The sequence below is a fragment of the Mauremys mutica genome, chromosome 5 (genome assembly GCF_020497125.1).
Source record: "Mauremys mutica isolate MM-2020 ecotype Southern chromosome 5, ASM2049712v1, whole genome shotgun sequence".
Classification (NCBI taxonomy): domain Eukaryota; kingdom Metazoa; phylum Chordata; order Testudines; family Geoemydidae; genus Mauremys; species Mauremys mutica.
The window spans coordinates 138,517,850-138,534,184 of NC_059076.1; the positions used below are offsets into that span (position 1 = coordinate 138,517,850).

Consider the following 16,335-nt stretch of genomic DNA (forward strand, 5'->3'; position numbering starts at 1 on the left):
GTGGTCCAGTTAGACTCTGTGTGTACAATACACACTGATTGATTAGTCGCCATCTTCAAACTGACTGTACAGACAGTCCAGGGCAGGTCCCTTCTGAGGGAAGAAGGATGGTTTTTGGTTGAGGCCCAAGACTGGGATCCGGGAGATTTGGATTCTGTTCTCATCTCTACCACCGATTCCTTCAATAGTATTAAGCTGGGCAAGTCACTTAACCTCCAGATGCTTCAGTTTTTCCATCTGTAAAATGGAGATACTTGCCTCATGGAGCTGTTGTGAGGCTTAACTCATTAATATGTGTAAAGTTCTTTGAGCTCCCCAGGTGCACGATGCTGTAGAAGGACACACGACGTGACAAAGGAGGGACTTCAGATCTAGAGCAGGAGCGAAAGATTTATTTGGGAAACAAGTGACACATCCAGCAGATAGAGAAACATAGGGCTGGTGCCTGGGGTGGCTGTTCCAGGGAAGGCTGTGGGGCTGACGGGGGCCGGAAATCATTGAGGAAGGGCTGGCTCTGGTGGAAAGAGAACTCTTCACCAGATTTCTGCTCTCAGGCAGCGTGGCGACTTGTGTACTGCCCCACGGATAGACAGAGCAGGTCTCAGCCAGTCACAGCTGGAGTGGTGTCAGTAGGAATGGAAGAGAGACATTTGGCTTAGGTCTGTAACTTGGATTCTCCAGGCTCTTCTGTGTCAGAGCTGGGAGAGTGGGAGGGTGTGGAGCAGGCAGGAGGGGGTGATCGAAGCCTCCTGGAGGTTCTGCTCATACGCCAATTTGGAAGGGTGAATTGAAGATCGAGTCAGAAAATTCTGAGGAAGGCTCCACTGAGATGAGCGGAGGCAGCTCGCCTCTCTGGGGCCAATTCCGTCACCCTCCTGCAGCCAGGGCGGGCTCTTGTCATTAAACCAGTGTGGTTGGGGTGAGGCAGGACGGGAGTCACACGCAGTGCATGTCAGAGAGGCCGCCAGTGCAGGGACTCCCTGTTCCTCTGCTCAGCGAGGACTTGGAGCTGGGGGCAGTGGATGTACAACTGGAATGCATCCACAGGCCACTCCCTGCTGTGGAGTAGGGGCACGGGAGGCATGGAGGCTACTCTAGCCATGAAGGTGGAGTTGCAGCCATGGAACAGGTCTGGGTAGGAAAACATTCCTGCGCGCCCCCCTCCCCACCTCCGCCCTGGAGAAACTCCCCCATTTGCAGCAACTTGACTTCGGTAAGATGCTGAGTAAGTATGTGTGGGACTATTGTACTGTGGCACAAGCATGTGCAGGAACGGGGACTGGAGAACGGTCCTCGGCAGACTTCCCCAACTACTTTCCACTAGTCCAGCCTCAGAGAGCCAGGAGCAGGACTCCTGTGCCTTCCCCTTCCTCACCGTAATGAGAGCGATTCCAGCACTGGGTGTTTTGCTCGCCAGGTGGTGGCGGTTGGTCACAGTAGCAATGCTAGAGCTTTTCAGCTGTCCCACTCTGCTTTAACATTCCACCTACGCAAACAGAAACGGGTGCAAACCGGACAGGTGGCCAGCCGGTGAAACAGGGAGATAAGCACTTTGGTATCTGCTAAAACGGCTTCCAGGTCAGTTCACGCAAGGAAAACCAAAATGGTGCAGGAGAAGATCTTCGGCCCAGAACACGGTGGGATGTTTTATGTTAGCTGTTCATGGTGACTGCAGCAGACCCAGGCCTGGTTTCATATAGGTTCAGAGATTTTAAAAATATTGTTAGCTAATCTGACCTCCTGCATAACACAGGCCATAAAGTTTCACTCAGGAACTCTTGTACATAGACTGTCTCATGATAGAACCAGGCTGATATTCAACTTACTAACTCGTAGGCAAAAATGTCCTATTCTGGATTTAATTTTCAGCCGCTGCTTAAGTCCGTCTTCCCTCAGTTACTGATCTAATTGCCTGTAAATTTGAGGTTTATACGAATTTGCCTAGAAGTTTGCACCCTAGATCTTAAACCCCAGAGTTAATTTTACGCTCCCATAAAGCACTGCTAATGGAACTGAGTCAGAAAATAGCTTCTCCCATGTCATTGCAGGTCAGCTGCACCCAGTGTTGAGAAAACTCAAATGGGAGCAGCATTTCTCACAATACCTCTGATCTCTCTGCTCCTTGGAGTGGCACAATATTGCTGAAAGGGAACCTCATCGGTGACACCAGCAGATTGTGGGGCTAGATCTGGGTGTTACTTAGGATTAACTGCCCCCAAAAGTTGTTAATGCAGAGTTCAGCTTCCCCAGCCCTACTTTGTGTCCCAGCCGAACATGGAGGGTGGCTAAACTTAAACCTCTGCAAACCAGGAAATACAAATGGTCTCCCCTGCAGTGCCGCAACCCTCTCTCCAGGGCCATCCCTACCCATACGCAAAGTTCGCAGCTGTGTAGGGCACCAGGAAATTTGGGGTACCAAATTTTCTGGTGCCCTACGCTCCCCATGACCCCGGCCCTGGTCTGCCCCAGCTGCGCCTCTTCCCACCCCTGCTCTGCTCCCCTGGCTCCCAGCCGTGCCGCTGGTGAGTGCGGGGGGGGGCGGGCAGTCCCCCCTTCCCCCAACTTAAGCCTGGGAGCCAGGGGAGCAGTACAGGCTGGGGCTGGGTCACTTCACTTCCCGCAGGAAGTGGCCACCCCCCGCCCTGAGGAGGCCTGGGGCCCCACACAGCCCCTCCCCCCCCACGGTGGGGCTGCGTAAGGCACCAAGATTGCTAGGGACTGCCCTGTGTAGCGCTGTCCCTTGGAGCTGGCAGCACCATGTGAACCGCATTAACCATCTGGAAGAAAAACTTGTAAGGAGTGTTGCAGTGATCATGCTGAGTGTTCTTCTCCACTTCCCTGGCATGGTACTTCCTCAAAGCATGTTACAGGCGAACTGGAACGACACCTAGGGAATCAATTTGACTTCGGTGTTCCTGGCTCCCAGGCCTGTTCTCAGACTCCTCTGGACTTTAGATAGCGATGTTCAAACTCCTGGATTTCCAAGTAATTGTCTAGAAATACCTGTGACTGCGACTGCATTGTCTTGGCCTCTCACTGAGAGCTGCAGCTTCCCATAGGAAATCTCACCTGACATGGTATGTGGCCCAGGAAACGCTGCTCAGTAGATGAGGCGGGAGACGCTATAGTGAAGACTGACAACTAGGCCATTGCTCTATTGTTGTTGATCTTAAACTGCTGTGAAATTCACGAAAACTGACCCTTTCAGGAGCCTCCAGGTGCTTAGCAGCTGAAATGTAATCTCCATGATACCTCTGTGATGGAGGCCATTAGAAATCCAGTTTGTCAGGGAAACTGAGGCACAGAGATTTGTCTGAAATTGCATGACAAGTCACTAGACAAAGCTGGGATTAGAACTGGAGACTGCTGATGCTAGTCTTGTGCTGTAACCACTAGACCACACTCTCTCCCTGTTGCTGGTATAACAAAAATGCCACTTACCAACACTGTGGCAGCTGCCACCTTGGAAAGATGCGTAGGTTTTAAGCCAGCAGGGACCATTCTGATCATCTAGTCTGAGCTGTACCGCACAAGCCAGAGAACCTCAGCCACTGCTTTCACTTTGAGCTAGGGTGAATCTTCTAGAAAGACCTCCAGCCTTGACTTAGACTCCAAGTGGTGGAGAACCCACCGCCTCCTGAGGTAAGTTGTTCCAATGGTTAATTACCCTCAGCGCTAAGTGTATAAAAACTCAGCAGTTTAACATATCAGCTGCCTCTTACATGTGCCAAGTGCTTCTGCCATTAATCTGCTGTGCTGATCAAATCCAGTGCAACTTTTTAAAAAGCCCTTTGGGATTTCAGAGACAGGCCTACAAAATGCTGTTTTTCTGTTCAGTAAGTCTCTCGCCCAGCACATGCTGGAGGGAAAGTGCCTTGGGGCTGGTCCCCTACCCCCATTCTTTGTGTATCCCTCACCTTCTGGACCTTGCAAACAAGGAGCTGGATACTAGTAATAAGGTAACTTGGTAAGGCAAATGCAACCCCTGCTGTCTGTTCAAAGTAGCTCTTTCCCTGCAGTCCTGGCTGCAGACACCTCTTCTATTGATGGGGGGATAGTGGACAGAAATGAGGCACTGCTGGAAAAATAAAAACACTTTTGCCAGGTTGTTTTGGGTCGGGGGGAAGAATCTCTCCCAAAATTCCACAGCAGGCAAATCCTATAATGCATCCCCAGCCGAGCAGGAGAACTAAGAAACCGCACGCAAGCTGAGCTGGGGGAGAAGTGAACTTTCTTCTGACAATATCTGTGGCAACTCTTGATCATCCCTCCGTGGGCCCAGCTTGCATCTAGAGGCTGTCTCTCAGTGAGCCCGGGCCAGAGAAAGTGCCGTCAACGTCTAAAATGTTCCTGTAGGCAGAGGAGCTGTGTCTTCTGGGATACTCATTTCTGCCAATCAGTCCCCATGTGAACCTTTTTGGTAGAGGTTTCAACCTCTTCCTTTCCCCTTCCACCGTGTTTTTCTCTCTTGGGCTGGCTGGGTGTGTATTGGCTGCTCTCAAATGATGAGTTGGGAAGCCTTTGCCCAGACTGAGGTCCATGTGAGGGTGCTGTGGAATTTGGGGCCGATTATGTTCAGGTCTGACTGCTCAGCTGTCCTGCCTCGCCCTCCTAGCTGGAACGCTTGCTCAGAGGGGAGCTGGAGCTGTAGGACTAAAATCTCCCGCAGCGATCAGTAACCAGATCACGTGGAGCATCCTTGCTGGCCCACCAACAACTTGGAATAGGAAGGAAGCGTCCAGAAAGGGCCAGGTAAGGGCCAAGGATGTCCTTTGTGTTGCATGAAGCTGGAATTCAGGAGTTCAGAGTTTCTGATCCGTCCTCTCTTCATTCACAGCTTTTAGCTAGAGGAAGCTTCGTAACTTATCTGCGTTGGAAATGGCTTTGGGCTGAACCCCAGTTAACCTTTTTGAGGCACAAGTTTCAAGCCTGGTATCCCCTGTGCTCAGTTAGAAATTGAGGGGGAACGTGGTCTAGTGCTTAGAGCACAGGCCTGCAACAGGAGGAGAGAAGAGGTTCTGGTCCCAGCCCTGCCAGTGACCTTGGCCAATGCAGTTCTCTTCTGCGCAGCCATTGTGCCATCTGTAAATGCAGCGGCTTGCCTGCGTCCCTGGAGTTTTGTGAGAACTGATGCATGCTTGCAAAGCACTTTGAGTTCCTCGGCTGGAACGCGGGATGGGATACGTAATGTGTTAGCTTGTGTATGCATCAGCTGTGGTTACAATTCTTTGCAGCGTGGCTGATGCGTATGCAGAGTAAATCTGTTTCATGGCATTTCGGTTTGTGTTTATCACTAAATGTCATGACACAGATTTCACGTATAACCTACACATCACCTCCTCTCTTCCCCATTAGGAGTTGGCAGCACAATTTGCCTCGGGACGCTTCTCTGTTTTGTGGGGAGCCCAGACTTCAGCCCAAAGGACAAACACCCCCTGGCTGAGGCCAGAAATGCACCCTGCAGCCTTGCTTGTGACTGCAGGAGGCGGAGTGGGGCAGCAGCTGCAGAAAAGCAATAGCCCTCTTGCCTGTCAGGGAAGGTGCTTGCGCCTGTGCAGTTTGGGTCGTGTATTTTGGTGCAAATTTGGTGGTGCTCTTAGCCACCATGGCCAACTGCCAGGAGCCCATCTAGTGCAGTCGTGCTGGCCTTGGGGCATGGGGCCAGGGGGTGGGGTGGGGGGCGTGCATGGTGTATCCTCGCTGTAATCCCCAAAGTGGGCAAGTCACACAGTCTTTTCCAGGATACTACGGTTCCCCTTTGAGTCTGAAACGCACCAAGACAAACCAGACTCTTAGGGTTAACTGTGTATGTTTACACCCTAAAATAGGGCACTTATGACTTGGTGGAGTCAGCAGATCTGCAGTGTTCTCACAGATGGGGAAATAGTCAATAGGCAGCCCACCAGCTGTGGGTCATAGTGGTACCTAACTCCCCAGCCAGTCAGGAATGGCTCCAAACGCTATCCCGGGGGGGCCCAGGACTTGGTCAACAAGGTCCTTAGCTGGGCAAAGAGCCCTGAGCCTCAGAGCTATGTTTAAGTTACCCAAAATGGAGCAGATTGAAACACTGTCACTAAGGTGTGGCTGTCAGACTGCAGGCCCCAGCATGCAATGCTGCCATCTTGGTTAGAGCAGCCCACAGAGACTGTGGGTGCCAGCAAGCAGTGGGGCCTGACTCCCTGTATCGAGGAAGATTTGCATTCTGGGATTTGTAGTCTCCAGGGGTCCTCTCTCTCTCATAGAACTTTCGGGCTGCATTGCAGTGCTCTGTGGGCCATCCGCCCCTCCGAAAGAGCAGGTAAACATTCAGTGCGGTGCCTGGTGGAGGATGCAGCTGTTTGGAACCCACTGACTCTGATGTGCTGCTGACTTCCCCCACAGGCAGGGAATCCAAAGGGCAGACGTGCTTCTCCGTCCCCCCGCTCTGTGTGGCGCTAACTCTCTGACTTCCTTGCTCCCTTTAGTCCTCATCCAGTGAAGCCCATAAGTGCTGCCGTGGCAGAGGTCTCCGGGGAGAAGAAGCAGCACAGGTCCACCCTGACCACTGCCCTGAGCAGCGGCCTGGAAAAGCTGAAGACCGTCACCACGAGTAGCATGGAGAAAGTGGAGTCCAAGAAGCTAAAGGTAGGGTCACCGCCACTGACCAATAGCACGTATTCTCCTCTTGCACCGATTTGTCTCTCATATTGGTGCTTAGTTACAGGGATGATTGGAGGCCTAGAAACACCTAGCAGAGATCCCGTTGTGTGTGGGAACCCGTTACACCACTGAATCAGCAGAGCAGCAGATACTACCCCAGACTCCAGCCACCAGTCCCTGTTCTGAGCACTGGGCAGGACCCTGCTCTGATTAGGGAGGGTGAGCAAGTTATCCGCTCTTTCCCCTTCGCCCTCTGGACTCTGCCGTTTCCTTGTCTCTCTCCTGCTGAGCTGGGTTTCACAGGGCGTGTTCAGCCGCACGGAACCAGCAGGGTAACGACAAGACGCTGCGCTGCCTCTGAATTTACAATCTCAGGGGAAATCTAAGGCCATGTCGATAGTGCAGCTGGGTGCGTCCTTCCCAGCCCTGGTAGACAAACTCACGCTAGCTCTGTTTGAACTAGCGTGCTAAGAACCGCGGCGTGGGGGTGAGGCATTGGCGGTGGCTTGGGCTAGCCACCCGAGTCCACGCCTGCCCGCCCCCCTGTGTCCGAGCTCAGGTGGCTAACCCGTGCTAACATCTGGACTGCTGTTCTTAGCGTGCTAGTGCAAGTCTCCCCGTGCTGCATAGACATATCCCAAAGGGCTCTGCCTGCTGGTGAGGGTGGGAAGGAAACACTTCCTGGAGCACTGGCTCTGCCATAGTTTCTAATGAGGCAGTGCTGGCTGGCTGCATTCGAAAGCCAGCGTGTGCTGACGGGCAAACCACAAAGTCTCTTGATGAGTTCATGGTTGCTTTCCTCTCTCTTTCCTATGGCTATTGCAATTCCTTGCTCTTTGCTTCCCCCAATTCCAGTTCTCCAGACTGTACTGTGTGTACGTTGCTGTGTCAGCGCAGGGGGCTGGACGTGGATGGCTTCTCGAGGCCTCTTCCAGCCCTACACTTCTGTGATTCACGCGAACACAGAAATGCCGCCATGTCACCATCACGCTCAAACACCCCCGCTGATGCTCCCTGTGCATCTCTGGATCCAGCCAGCAACCACCTGTCTTAAATTCTTCCGCCCCCAGCTCGTAGATCTTATCCGTGGCTACTCCCCTGTGCTCATCTACCTGCAGTTCCCTCTCCATCCCTTCACTGCCTCCTCGCAGCTCCCTCACTGTTCAGGCTCCATTACTCCGAGGGTCTCTGCTCCACACTGAATTTGTCACCCTCTTACAATTTAGCCCTATAACTGTACAGTGCTTTAGGGCGCCACTTACACGAAAGCTGCTATGCAAAATACACAGAACTAAAACATGCACAGATTATTTTCTCGTGCACACGGATCAGTCTGAATCACAAGCTGGGTTCAGTTACTTACCGTGCATACAGTTTGCAGGTGTATTTTGCAAGGTACAGAGAGGGTCATTTAAGCTCACCAGGCCTGCTCTCTTTTGTTCCTGCTGTAGGATGCTGCTCTGCCGGACCAGTCTGCCAAGTATTATCACCTGACCCATGATGAACTCATCCAACTGCTGCTGCAGAGGGAGAAAGAGCTGAGCAGGAAGGACGAGCACGTCCATGAACTGGAGAACTACATTGACCAGCTGCTGGTGCGCATCATGGAACAGTCTCCCACCCTCCTTCAGATCCCCCTGGAAAAAAACACCACCAGCAAGTAACCTCTGCTCAGAGATCTCCTTGGCATCACTTGCCCACAGCACTCCTGGAATAAACACACCAAAGACACCTGATTCTCCTCTGCACACACGCTGTCCCCACCTCTTACAGGTAAAACCCAAGAGGGCTCTGGTGGCCCATACAAATTCCCAGAGAGTCTTTCAGTAAAGACTAGCTGTATCGGCTAACAAATGTGCTCTAGCTCCAGGAAACGACTACATCGGAGCATAGAACACTGCAATGCCCAGCCCAGGACCTGGACTTCTCCCCCACGGCCTGGCAGCATGGTTCAGGAACATCTCCTGCCAAAGCCATGAGTCCATGGAACTGGATGTCTGGAAATGTGCCATCTAGCCCATGACTTCAAGCTACTGCCCGTGTTCCCAGATGACCCTGGTCTCTCAGAAATGGGGTGTCCTGGCTTGCTAGAAAGTTCTCTGAATTGCTGCTGCCACAGCTGAGGAGCCTTACATGTGGCACCTGAAAATCACCAGTGTGTGGCTCTTCCCCGTGTTGCTGTGCATGCCAGTGTAGCAAGGGGCGAGAGGGAGGTCTAGAGTCACCTCCCTTTTTGTATTTCGATGGGAACCGTTTCTTTGCCAGCCCAAGGGAAAGGGCTCCCCATCCAATTAGCAAGCTCCTCTCTGAGCACTAAGTCCCTGGCCATATGGGAGATGAGACAAAAAGTGACACTGGTGAAATTGGCTGAGTGCGACTAAGCCTGTGTCAGTGCTGGAGCACGAGCTGCGTTGGTAACTTTACTGCACGTTTGCCTCTGTGACACAACCAACTCTTCCTTACCCAGCTCACAACAGAAATTCATCCCCAGGGCTTCCGGGGAAGGAGTCTGTTGATGTTCATGCAGCATCTGTCCCATCGAACTTCCTTCACAAAGCCATCTTATCCATCACCGATGTGTATGCTGCAGGCACACGCTGTGGACTCTGGTTGGCATCAGTCACAGCTGATATTTCAGCACAGTATTATCTCATTATACGCCTCTTTCCGTGTTTACAGGGAGTGTTTGAAACCACCATGGCCCTTGACACTACTTGCCTACTTCTTTGTATGTGTCTTTTTTTTTAATGTGCCTGGAAGATGCCGTAAGAAACAGAAGCTAGAGTATGACTGCCCAGCCCTGTCTGCGTGCATGACAGCCCTTTTAGCCAGACACCAGACAGATACAATCTGTAATAACTAGCAGTTCACCACTCTAAAATACCCCCAGGATTAACATTATGCCTAGGGCTTTCTCCCATCTATCTCGATATCAAGATTCTTAAATCTTGTGCCAGTGCCTAGATGTTTCACTGGGCCAGCACTCTCAGGAGGTGTATATGTAGCGCTAGATTTTGGGGCCTCAATGAACAAGCTCCTCGTTGGCTGGTTGGTTTAATAGCTGCAAATGTGGTGAGTCCGAGGCTTGACTATGAGTGGTACACCTGGCCACAGGAGAAAACAGCATAGTTGCTGGTTCTCATGTGCACTTGGGCGGGGCCAGAAGTTGCTGTTGTCTTCCATTTTGGCTTTTAACTCTTGTCAGTTTCTTCTCTCTGCTTCATCAAGGCGTTGGGTGGCAGGTCCTCTTGCAGGTGAAGAAGCGGCCGTGTTATTCCATCGAGACAGTGAGGACAGGACCTGGCACCTAACTCAACTTGGACTTCAGTGTCCTCAGCCTGGCAAAGGGGCATTGTTTCCACTAAAGCCCCTGGAGTTTTTGCTGGAGTTTTTCAGCCTTTTTCACATTCTTTCACTGTTACCTGTTTAAATGTATTAAAAGCGACGTTGGAAAGTTGTGCCTTTTGTAATAGAATAAGGGCCGTTTCCTGCTAAAATGGTTGATTCTTTAATCCCAACCTGCAATCCAATGTATTATTGTCCTTACCTAGCCCAGCCTTGCAAAATTCTACTTGCCCGCCAGGCTCAGGTAAGTTGGGGGCGGTTTTGTTTGTTTTTTAAGGCAGATAAAACCGACCATCCTGGGCAAAGGGTGGGCAAGTCGCTTTGTGTAAGGCCGGTGTAAATGAGGTTTTCTAGAAGGATAGTAATACGGGGTGTATGTGCCAAGGCCAAGGGTGCCTGGGTAAAGCCAGTGCTACAGCCTGTTAGGGAGTCATGCCCAGTGGAAGCGTGAGTCTGCCAGGGAGGAGAGAGCTATTGGAACAGGAGGCAGCATGTTGATGGGAGGAGAGGTTTTAAAAGGGGATCTGATATTACAGTAAATGAGGATTTCTGGCCATATCCAGTCTGTAAAATATCATATAAGGAGGAGGGTCTTAGTCCCTTGAAAACACTGGCCATGAGCATTTTGGTCCTATTTGCCTTTGTTCCTAATAGGAAAGAAGTCCGGGGTTCGCACTTGTCTGCCTGCATTGTTGTTGTTTGTGTGCATGTGTCTCGGGGAGGGGGGGTATGTTTATATTGTACAGTTTAGGGTTTTAAGAAATGTATCCAGCTTTTTTTCTTCATACAAGCTCAAGTACCAAGAGCTTCTCTTTGCACGTACAATCAAAAGGTTCCCCTGGAGTGAGAACCAGGTCCCTTTCCTGGTTGTGTGCCTCTTGGAAAAGGTCTTCTTTTTATTTGAGGAGGAGTTGGATCCGGTCTGGTTTAAGGAGGCAAAATTTGCGTAAAAACAATCGTGCAAACCTACCACACCAGGGTGTGGAAGGGAGGGCATGATCAGACAGGTGAGCTGGAATATGGAGTGTCAGATGGGCATTATGAAGGAGGGAAGTCGGTAGTATTTCATCTCTATGAGAATAAATGTGTCCACACTGGCTTTTCGGCAGCCTGTTTATAAAAGATGCCTGCCCTGTTCTGATTGTCCTCTGAAATAGACCTGCTTCCCTGGGGTGGCACAACTCACCGATGGGGGACTGCCATCAGTTCACTGTTCTTGCAGTGTACCATGCAGCAGAAACATACGAGACCAGACCATGCTGCCTGGTACCAAACCATTGCTCCTGTTGGCTTGATCCCCAGACGGCCTCTAGAGCCAATGAATTGCTCTCTTGGATAGGCTTTCTGGTAGGATTTTGTTTTGTCTTTTCATCCTGAGGACTGACTTATTGTAGGTGCTTTCCACACCCACACAAGTGCCAATGTTTTTAAAGAGCTCTCTGCACCCCTATCCACTGCTGCTTAATCCCCTTTTGTTATGATTTAATCATATCTACAAAATCTCTCCGCCTTAGTCGGTTTTCTGCCTTTTCAAAGCTTGAATGTTGGGCACTTTATCTATTCAAGATAACCTTGAAGAGCTGCATCACAAAGAACTGTACCAGGACAATGGCCTTGTTTAACGGGAAGTGTGTTTCCTTTCCTCCTCCCTCTGTATGTCACTGCTGTGGGATTGAACCCCACAGACCACCTTGCACCAAAAGAATCCACTCAGTGAAAAGTTGTATATAGCTGAAAACGCTGCCAACCTCATACAGTAGCTTTCAAATGCCCAAGCCTTGAGCATGGCACAAGCCGAATGATCGTCATGGCTAAGAGGGTGTTGTCCCTCCCTCCCCTGTGTTGGGTGTCATCTAATTGACCGTTAGAGTGTTCAGAAGTCAGGCATTTGTGAGTGAACGTTGGCTAGGGAAAGGCATCCTTGAGGAGCGGTGTCTTTGGTAAGTCCACTTACTGTTTTGTCCTCCATTTCTCCACTGCCTTACAAATCTTTCTCCCCAAATGATTATGCGCCCCATAACAGAGCAGAGAATGTTAAATGTGCCACAAGTGTCCAGAGAACTTTGTTAAAACCGGAGTGGCTATTTAATTAACTTCATCTGGTACTAAAAAAAATTGTATTGGAGAGGCTGATGTGAAGATTTTAAAATCTAGATGTCTTACATCCAAGGAGGCAGGGGAGAGCGGAGTACCATAGAAATGTATTTGTTCTAAAAACGATTGATGCTCCTGTCCTATATCCGTATTTAAAGGAGGTGGTTGTGTAAAAACAAGGAGTTGAAAGTACGTCATTGTCCCTATGTACCAATCTAATGCTGAAACCGTCTTGGTGAGGGTTCGTCACTGCAGGTGAGATGATTTTAGTATGTATAGATCACCTTCCGCTGTCAACAGTGTGGCTGTTTATTCAGTTTGACTCAAGGCCTTTCCCATAACTTTGTCTTTCATCCCAGTATAGTCGGCCTGTTCCCCACACAAACTGCTTTGCAGAGTTTTTCTGCAGATGTGCAGCGCCATGCTTTATCATCAGCCCATAGGGTCAGCTAACTTTTTTTTAAAAGGAAGCCCATCAAGCAGTCTGTTTCTTTATTTTCTCTTCTGGCCAGGGGTGAAGGGGGTATAGAAGAGATGTCCAGTGATGACCTTAAACTGGAACAAACCTGAAGGGATATGGATACTGAACAGTGTCTTGTAAACCCCATCTATTTGAGTTGGATGATACTATTTTTTTTTACAAACAAGATGTTCTGTGCTATAAACGTGTTGGAAATGCACCCAAAAAAACAGGAAATCTGGGGGGTATGTTGATTTCCCTGTTCTTCACAGAGTTGGAAAGTGTTCTGCTTATGTTTCTTGATTTAATAGTTGCAACTAATGTTTATAAAGAGCTTGTTATTTACGTTTTAAGCACTTTAAAAAAAATAAAAATTGTTCAAACTGTTCCTAGACACGTCTGATTTACTGACGGGAAGGGCCGTGCTAATTGGCGCTTGGGAACTGAGTGATTGGTTAACTTGTTTATTTTATTTTATTTCCTGAAATAGAATGATGGTCTCCTATCAGTTTCTCTCTTTAGGAGTCAGGTCCGTTATTTTTCATTCACACAGAGATCCCTGTGCTTCAGGAGCAGCATGTCTGTATCGAGCACAATTTAAACCTGCACACTTATAATGTACTTTATAGTACTGTATTGAAAACCCCAACTAATGCCTAACACTTTCTTCTGTCCAAGTGATGCACAGCATTTTGGTTGCATGGTGGGGAAAACAGCAATTGAGAATCTTCTGGCTTGAAACCTCCAGCTGCCATCTCATGGATTACTTAGGATGTGTCTTCACTGCAGTTAGCCAGGGCTCCTAGCTGGGTGTTGACAGTAGCCCTCCTCTCATGAGTTTGATGGTGCTTTCAATCTGGGCTGGTTGTCCAGGCTGGGGGTGTGGTTTAGAGCTCAGGTCTCACTCCCACCCAGGCTAGTAATCCACCCCTTTTGCAGTTAGGATACAGACTCAATCACTTGAGTGTTGATAGTCCTCCAAATGCCTGCCCAGAAGGACAGATGGATTCTCCCACAATTCACTGGGACAGAATCCTAGCAGCAGAACCATGGGATGTGCCCCCAGAAGTCCATGCATGGGGTGGCTGCAGCAAAAGTGAGCCTATAGTAACTTAGGTGGGGCTTTGCGGTGGCTGCTCACACCTGGGTGGGGCTAGGCTCACCTGGGTGCTGATCACCAAGACTAAAAGCAGGGAAGACGTATCCTTAAAGGTGAATCGTTGCAAGGCATTGTAGCCAAGGGATTCTGGCAGACTTGGCCCTCTTTTCCACAGTATTCCCAAATGTGTTTGCTTCTCTTTATTTCAGCCAGCCCCTCTTCCCCGGAGTTAGGGACAAACCATACTTTGAGACGCTCAACAAACCACCACCACCATCCAACCAGCATCTCGTTAAAGTAATGTCCCCTCCTATGCCCCTGTCAAGGAAGAGGGTGGATTGACATCAGATGGCCCATGTCGGAGTTATTCAGGGGTAGCAGTGTTAAGGGTGGAGTAGGGCTACATAGGATCTGGATCCACCCCAACTGCAGAGCTATCATTTTAATAGTAAAGCAGCCCTACTGGCCCACAGGTCAGCCCTGCTGAGCTGAAAATGTCTGCTCTACCCAGGCAGGCTCATGTGGGGCATCCATGAAGTACAGAGCCTGGATCCCAGGTAGATTCGGGTAGATGGTTATTTTTGTCCCTTACTGCACAGCTTCTTCCTTCTTTTGAGCCATCCTTTAGAAATCAGGTGCTGCCCTTGAATCCAAAATGGTGTACAAACAGGTATTGGCAAAACCACCTCTGAGGGGAAGAGAGAAGTTCTGGAAGATGCTGCGGCCTGAGTGAGAACTTAATTAAAAACCGTCAGAATTGCTCTAAAGGACATGAACAAGATTAATGGGCCCGAAACGTGATGCCATCAGCCCAGTACCTGAGGCCACTTATCTCTAGAGAAAGAGAAGTCCCCCTGCAGTAGAAGGACAAGATTGTTTACTAAGGCCTCGTCTGCACTTAAAATCTATATTGACTTCGCTACATCCCTCAGGGGTGTGAAGAGTTCACCGCGGTGGTTGAGCCAATCTAGCCCCAGTGTAGACATGGGTAGGGTCAATGGAAGAATTTTAGCTACCACCGCCTGGGGAGGTGGGTTATTTACACAGACAGAAAAATCCCCTCCCGCTGTACTGTTGTAGCACCTGTAGTGTAGACACGTCCTAAGGCAGCAGACTTGTTTTTAAAACTTTCATGGGGTTACAGTCCCCAGACTTCACATAAGATGTTAAACTGAAGAAGAAAGTTGCTACACCACAAGGTTTGGGAACTGAACGATCTTAGCCTCCGCCTCCTGCTAACACACGCTCACAAACACACACAGGCAGAACAGACTGAGTCAGGTACCCCTCCCTGCCTTCAATATTTTAACATTTTTCTGTCGGTCTGTAGTGTTTGACCTCCAGGACGGTGTTTGAGGTGTATAGCCATCCCATCCGACAGCATGAGACTGGGGCCGGTCTTGGATGAGACCTGGCAGAAGGACAACAGCGGGCTGGCGATGCAGAAGACGAGTCAGTACTGGATTTGTGACCCTGTAGGGGAGCAGTGCTGCTGAAGCGCCTGATGATTTGTAACCGAAGATCCAATAAGTGACACTCTTCATGAGAATAGGGGTATGGCCGGTGTTAGACAGGAGGGCAGACTAGATGATCACAATAGTCCCTTCTGGCCTTGGAATCTGAATCTATGTTCTGGCCAAATTCAGCAACTGTGTTCTCTCTGCCGATGTTCCCACCTGCAGCTTCCGTTGGAAAAGGTATGCTTCACTTCCTGGCCAGGCAGTTCATTGTGGCTTCATGCTGCTAAACCCCTGATAAAAGAGACTCCAATGCAAAGGTACATTGGGTTCCTATAGCAGAGCCTAATGATGAGTGGGTAGGTCCTGTTTGGCTTGACAAGCCCAGAGGCAACTGGTGGGCCAGTGTGTAGGAGGGCCATTGTAAATGTCACTAGCTCGCTGCTTCCTTTGCAACCACGCCGCTTATTTAGGCACCTGATTTCTGAGCACCCATTTTTCAAAATCTTGACACCTTTTTGTTTCAGTAGCTGCCGCTCTTGTCTCTTGCTTTTTAGATGTCCTGCTTTGCATAAAAGTTTCTTTAGCCACAACAAAGGTGGGAACTTGCCATATTCACCTCGAGGAGGGGGGGAACATCCAAGTCTAGGTGGTAGGAAATATCATGCAGAGGTAACTTGCATCTTCTCTTTCTAAACTTCCAGTCCCACAAGCTAAAGCTTTGGCTGAATGAAAATGGCATCTGAGAATGGAGATGCTTGCCAGCGTAGTGACAGCTGTTTCTGTTATTCCAGTGCTGCTATGTTAATGTGGGGACCTTGGAAGGAGAGTGTTAGTTCATTCCTTAGCCATAAAGGCCCATGAATGTGATGGAAACTAAGTCAGTGGCTTCAATTTCATACCTCAGTTGAGTCTAAAAATGAATGTTTTCTGCTGCTGTTGAATGGGGTGAATGAACTCATCCTTCTGAAGGAAAGAGAGTCAAATAATCCGAACTGCGGATGCTAATTGCAAAACTGTGTAGGTGCATTATGTATCGAGGACTCTGTCTAGTGGGAGCATTTCAGCGTCTGGTTTTACATCTTGGGGAGGGCTTAGAGGATCCTTGTGCTTCTCAAGTGTTTTGCAGAAGGGGCCAGAGTGCAGCATGTTTTGTGACAACCGGCCTCCCTATAAGGGGAAGAAAGGGAAATTGCGATGGCGATTCAAAAGCCCTTTTGGAAAACAGATATTGTCAAATA

At 49.6% G+C, this 16,335-nt stretch overlaps 1 protein-coding gene across 4 annotated transcripts in view; it reads left to right on the top strand.

Moving 5' to 3' along the window:
• RAB11FIP5 (RAB11 family interacting protein 5) overlaps positions 1-12,920 on the top strand; it is a 101,762-nt gene extending 88,842 nt beyond the window's left edge. For 2 of the 4 annotated variants that reach the window (XM_045018127.1, XM_045018128.1), the window contains 2 exons: positions 6,465-6,624; positions 8,091-12,918. In XM_045018127.1, coding sequence (XP_044874062.1) covers positions 6,465-6,624; positions 8,091-8,303 — 373 coding nt within the window. In that variant the 3' untranslated portion in view covers positions 8,304-12,918. Of the gene's footprint in view, positions 1-6,464; positions 6,625-8,090 lie in introns of all 4 variants that reach the window. The other 2 variants (XM_045018129.1, XM_045018126.1) reach the window with 2 other exon arrangements.
• The last annotated feature ends 3,415 nt before the right edge of the window (positions 12,921-16,335 follow it).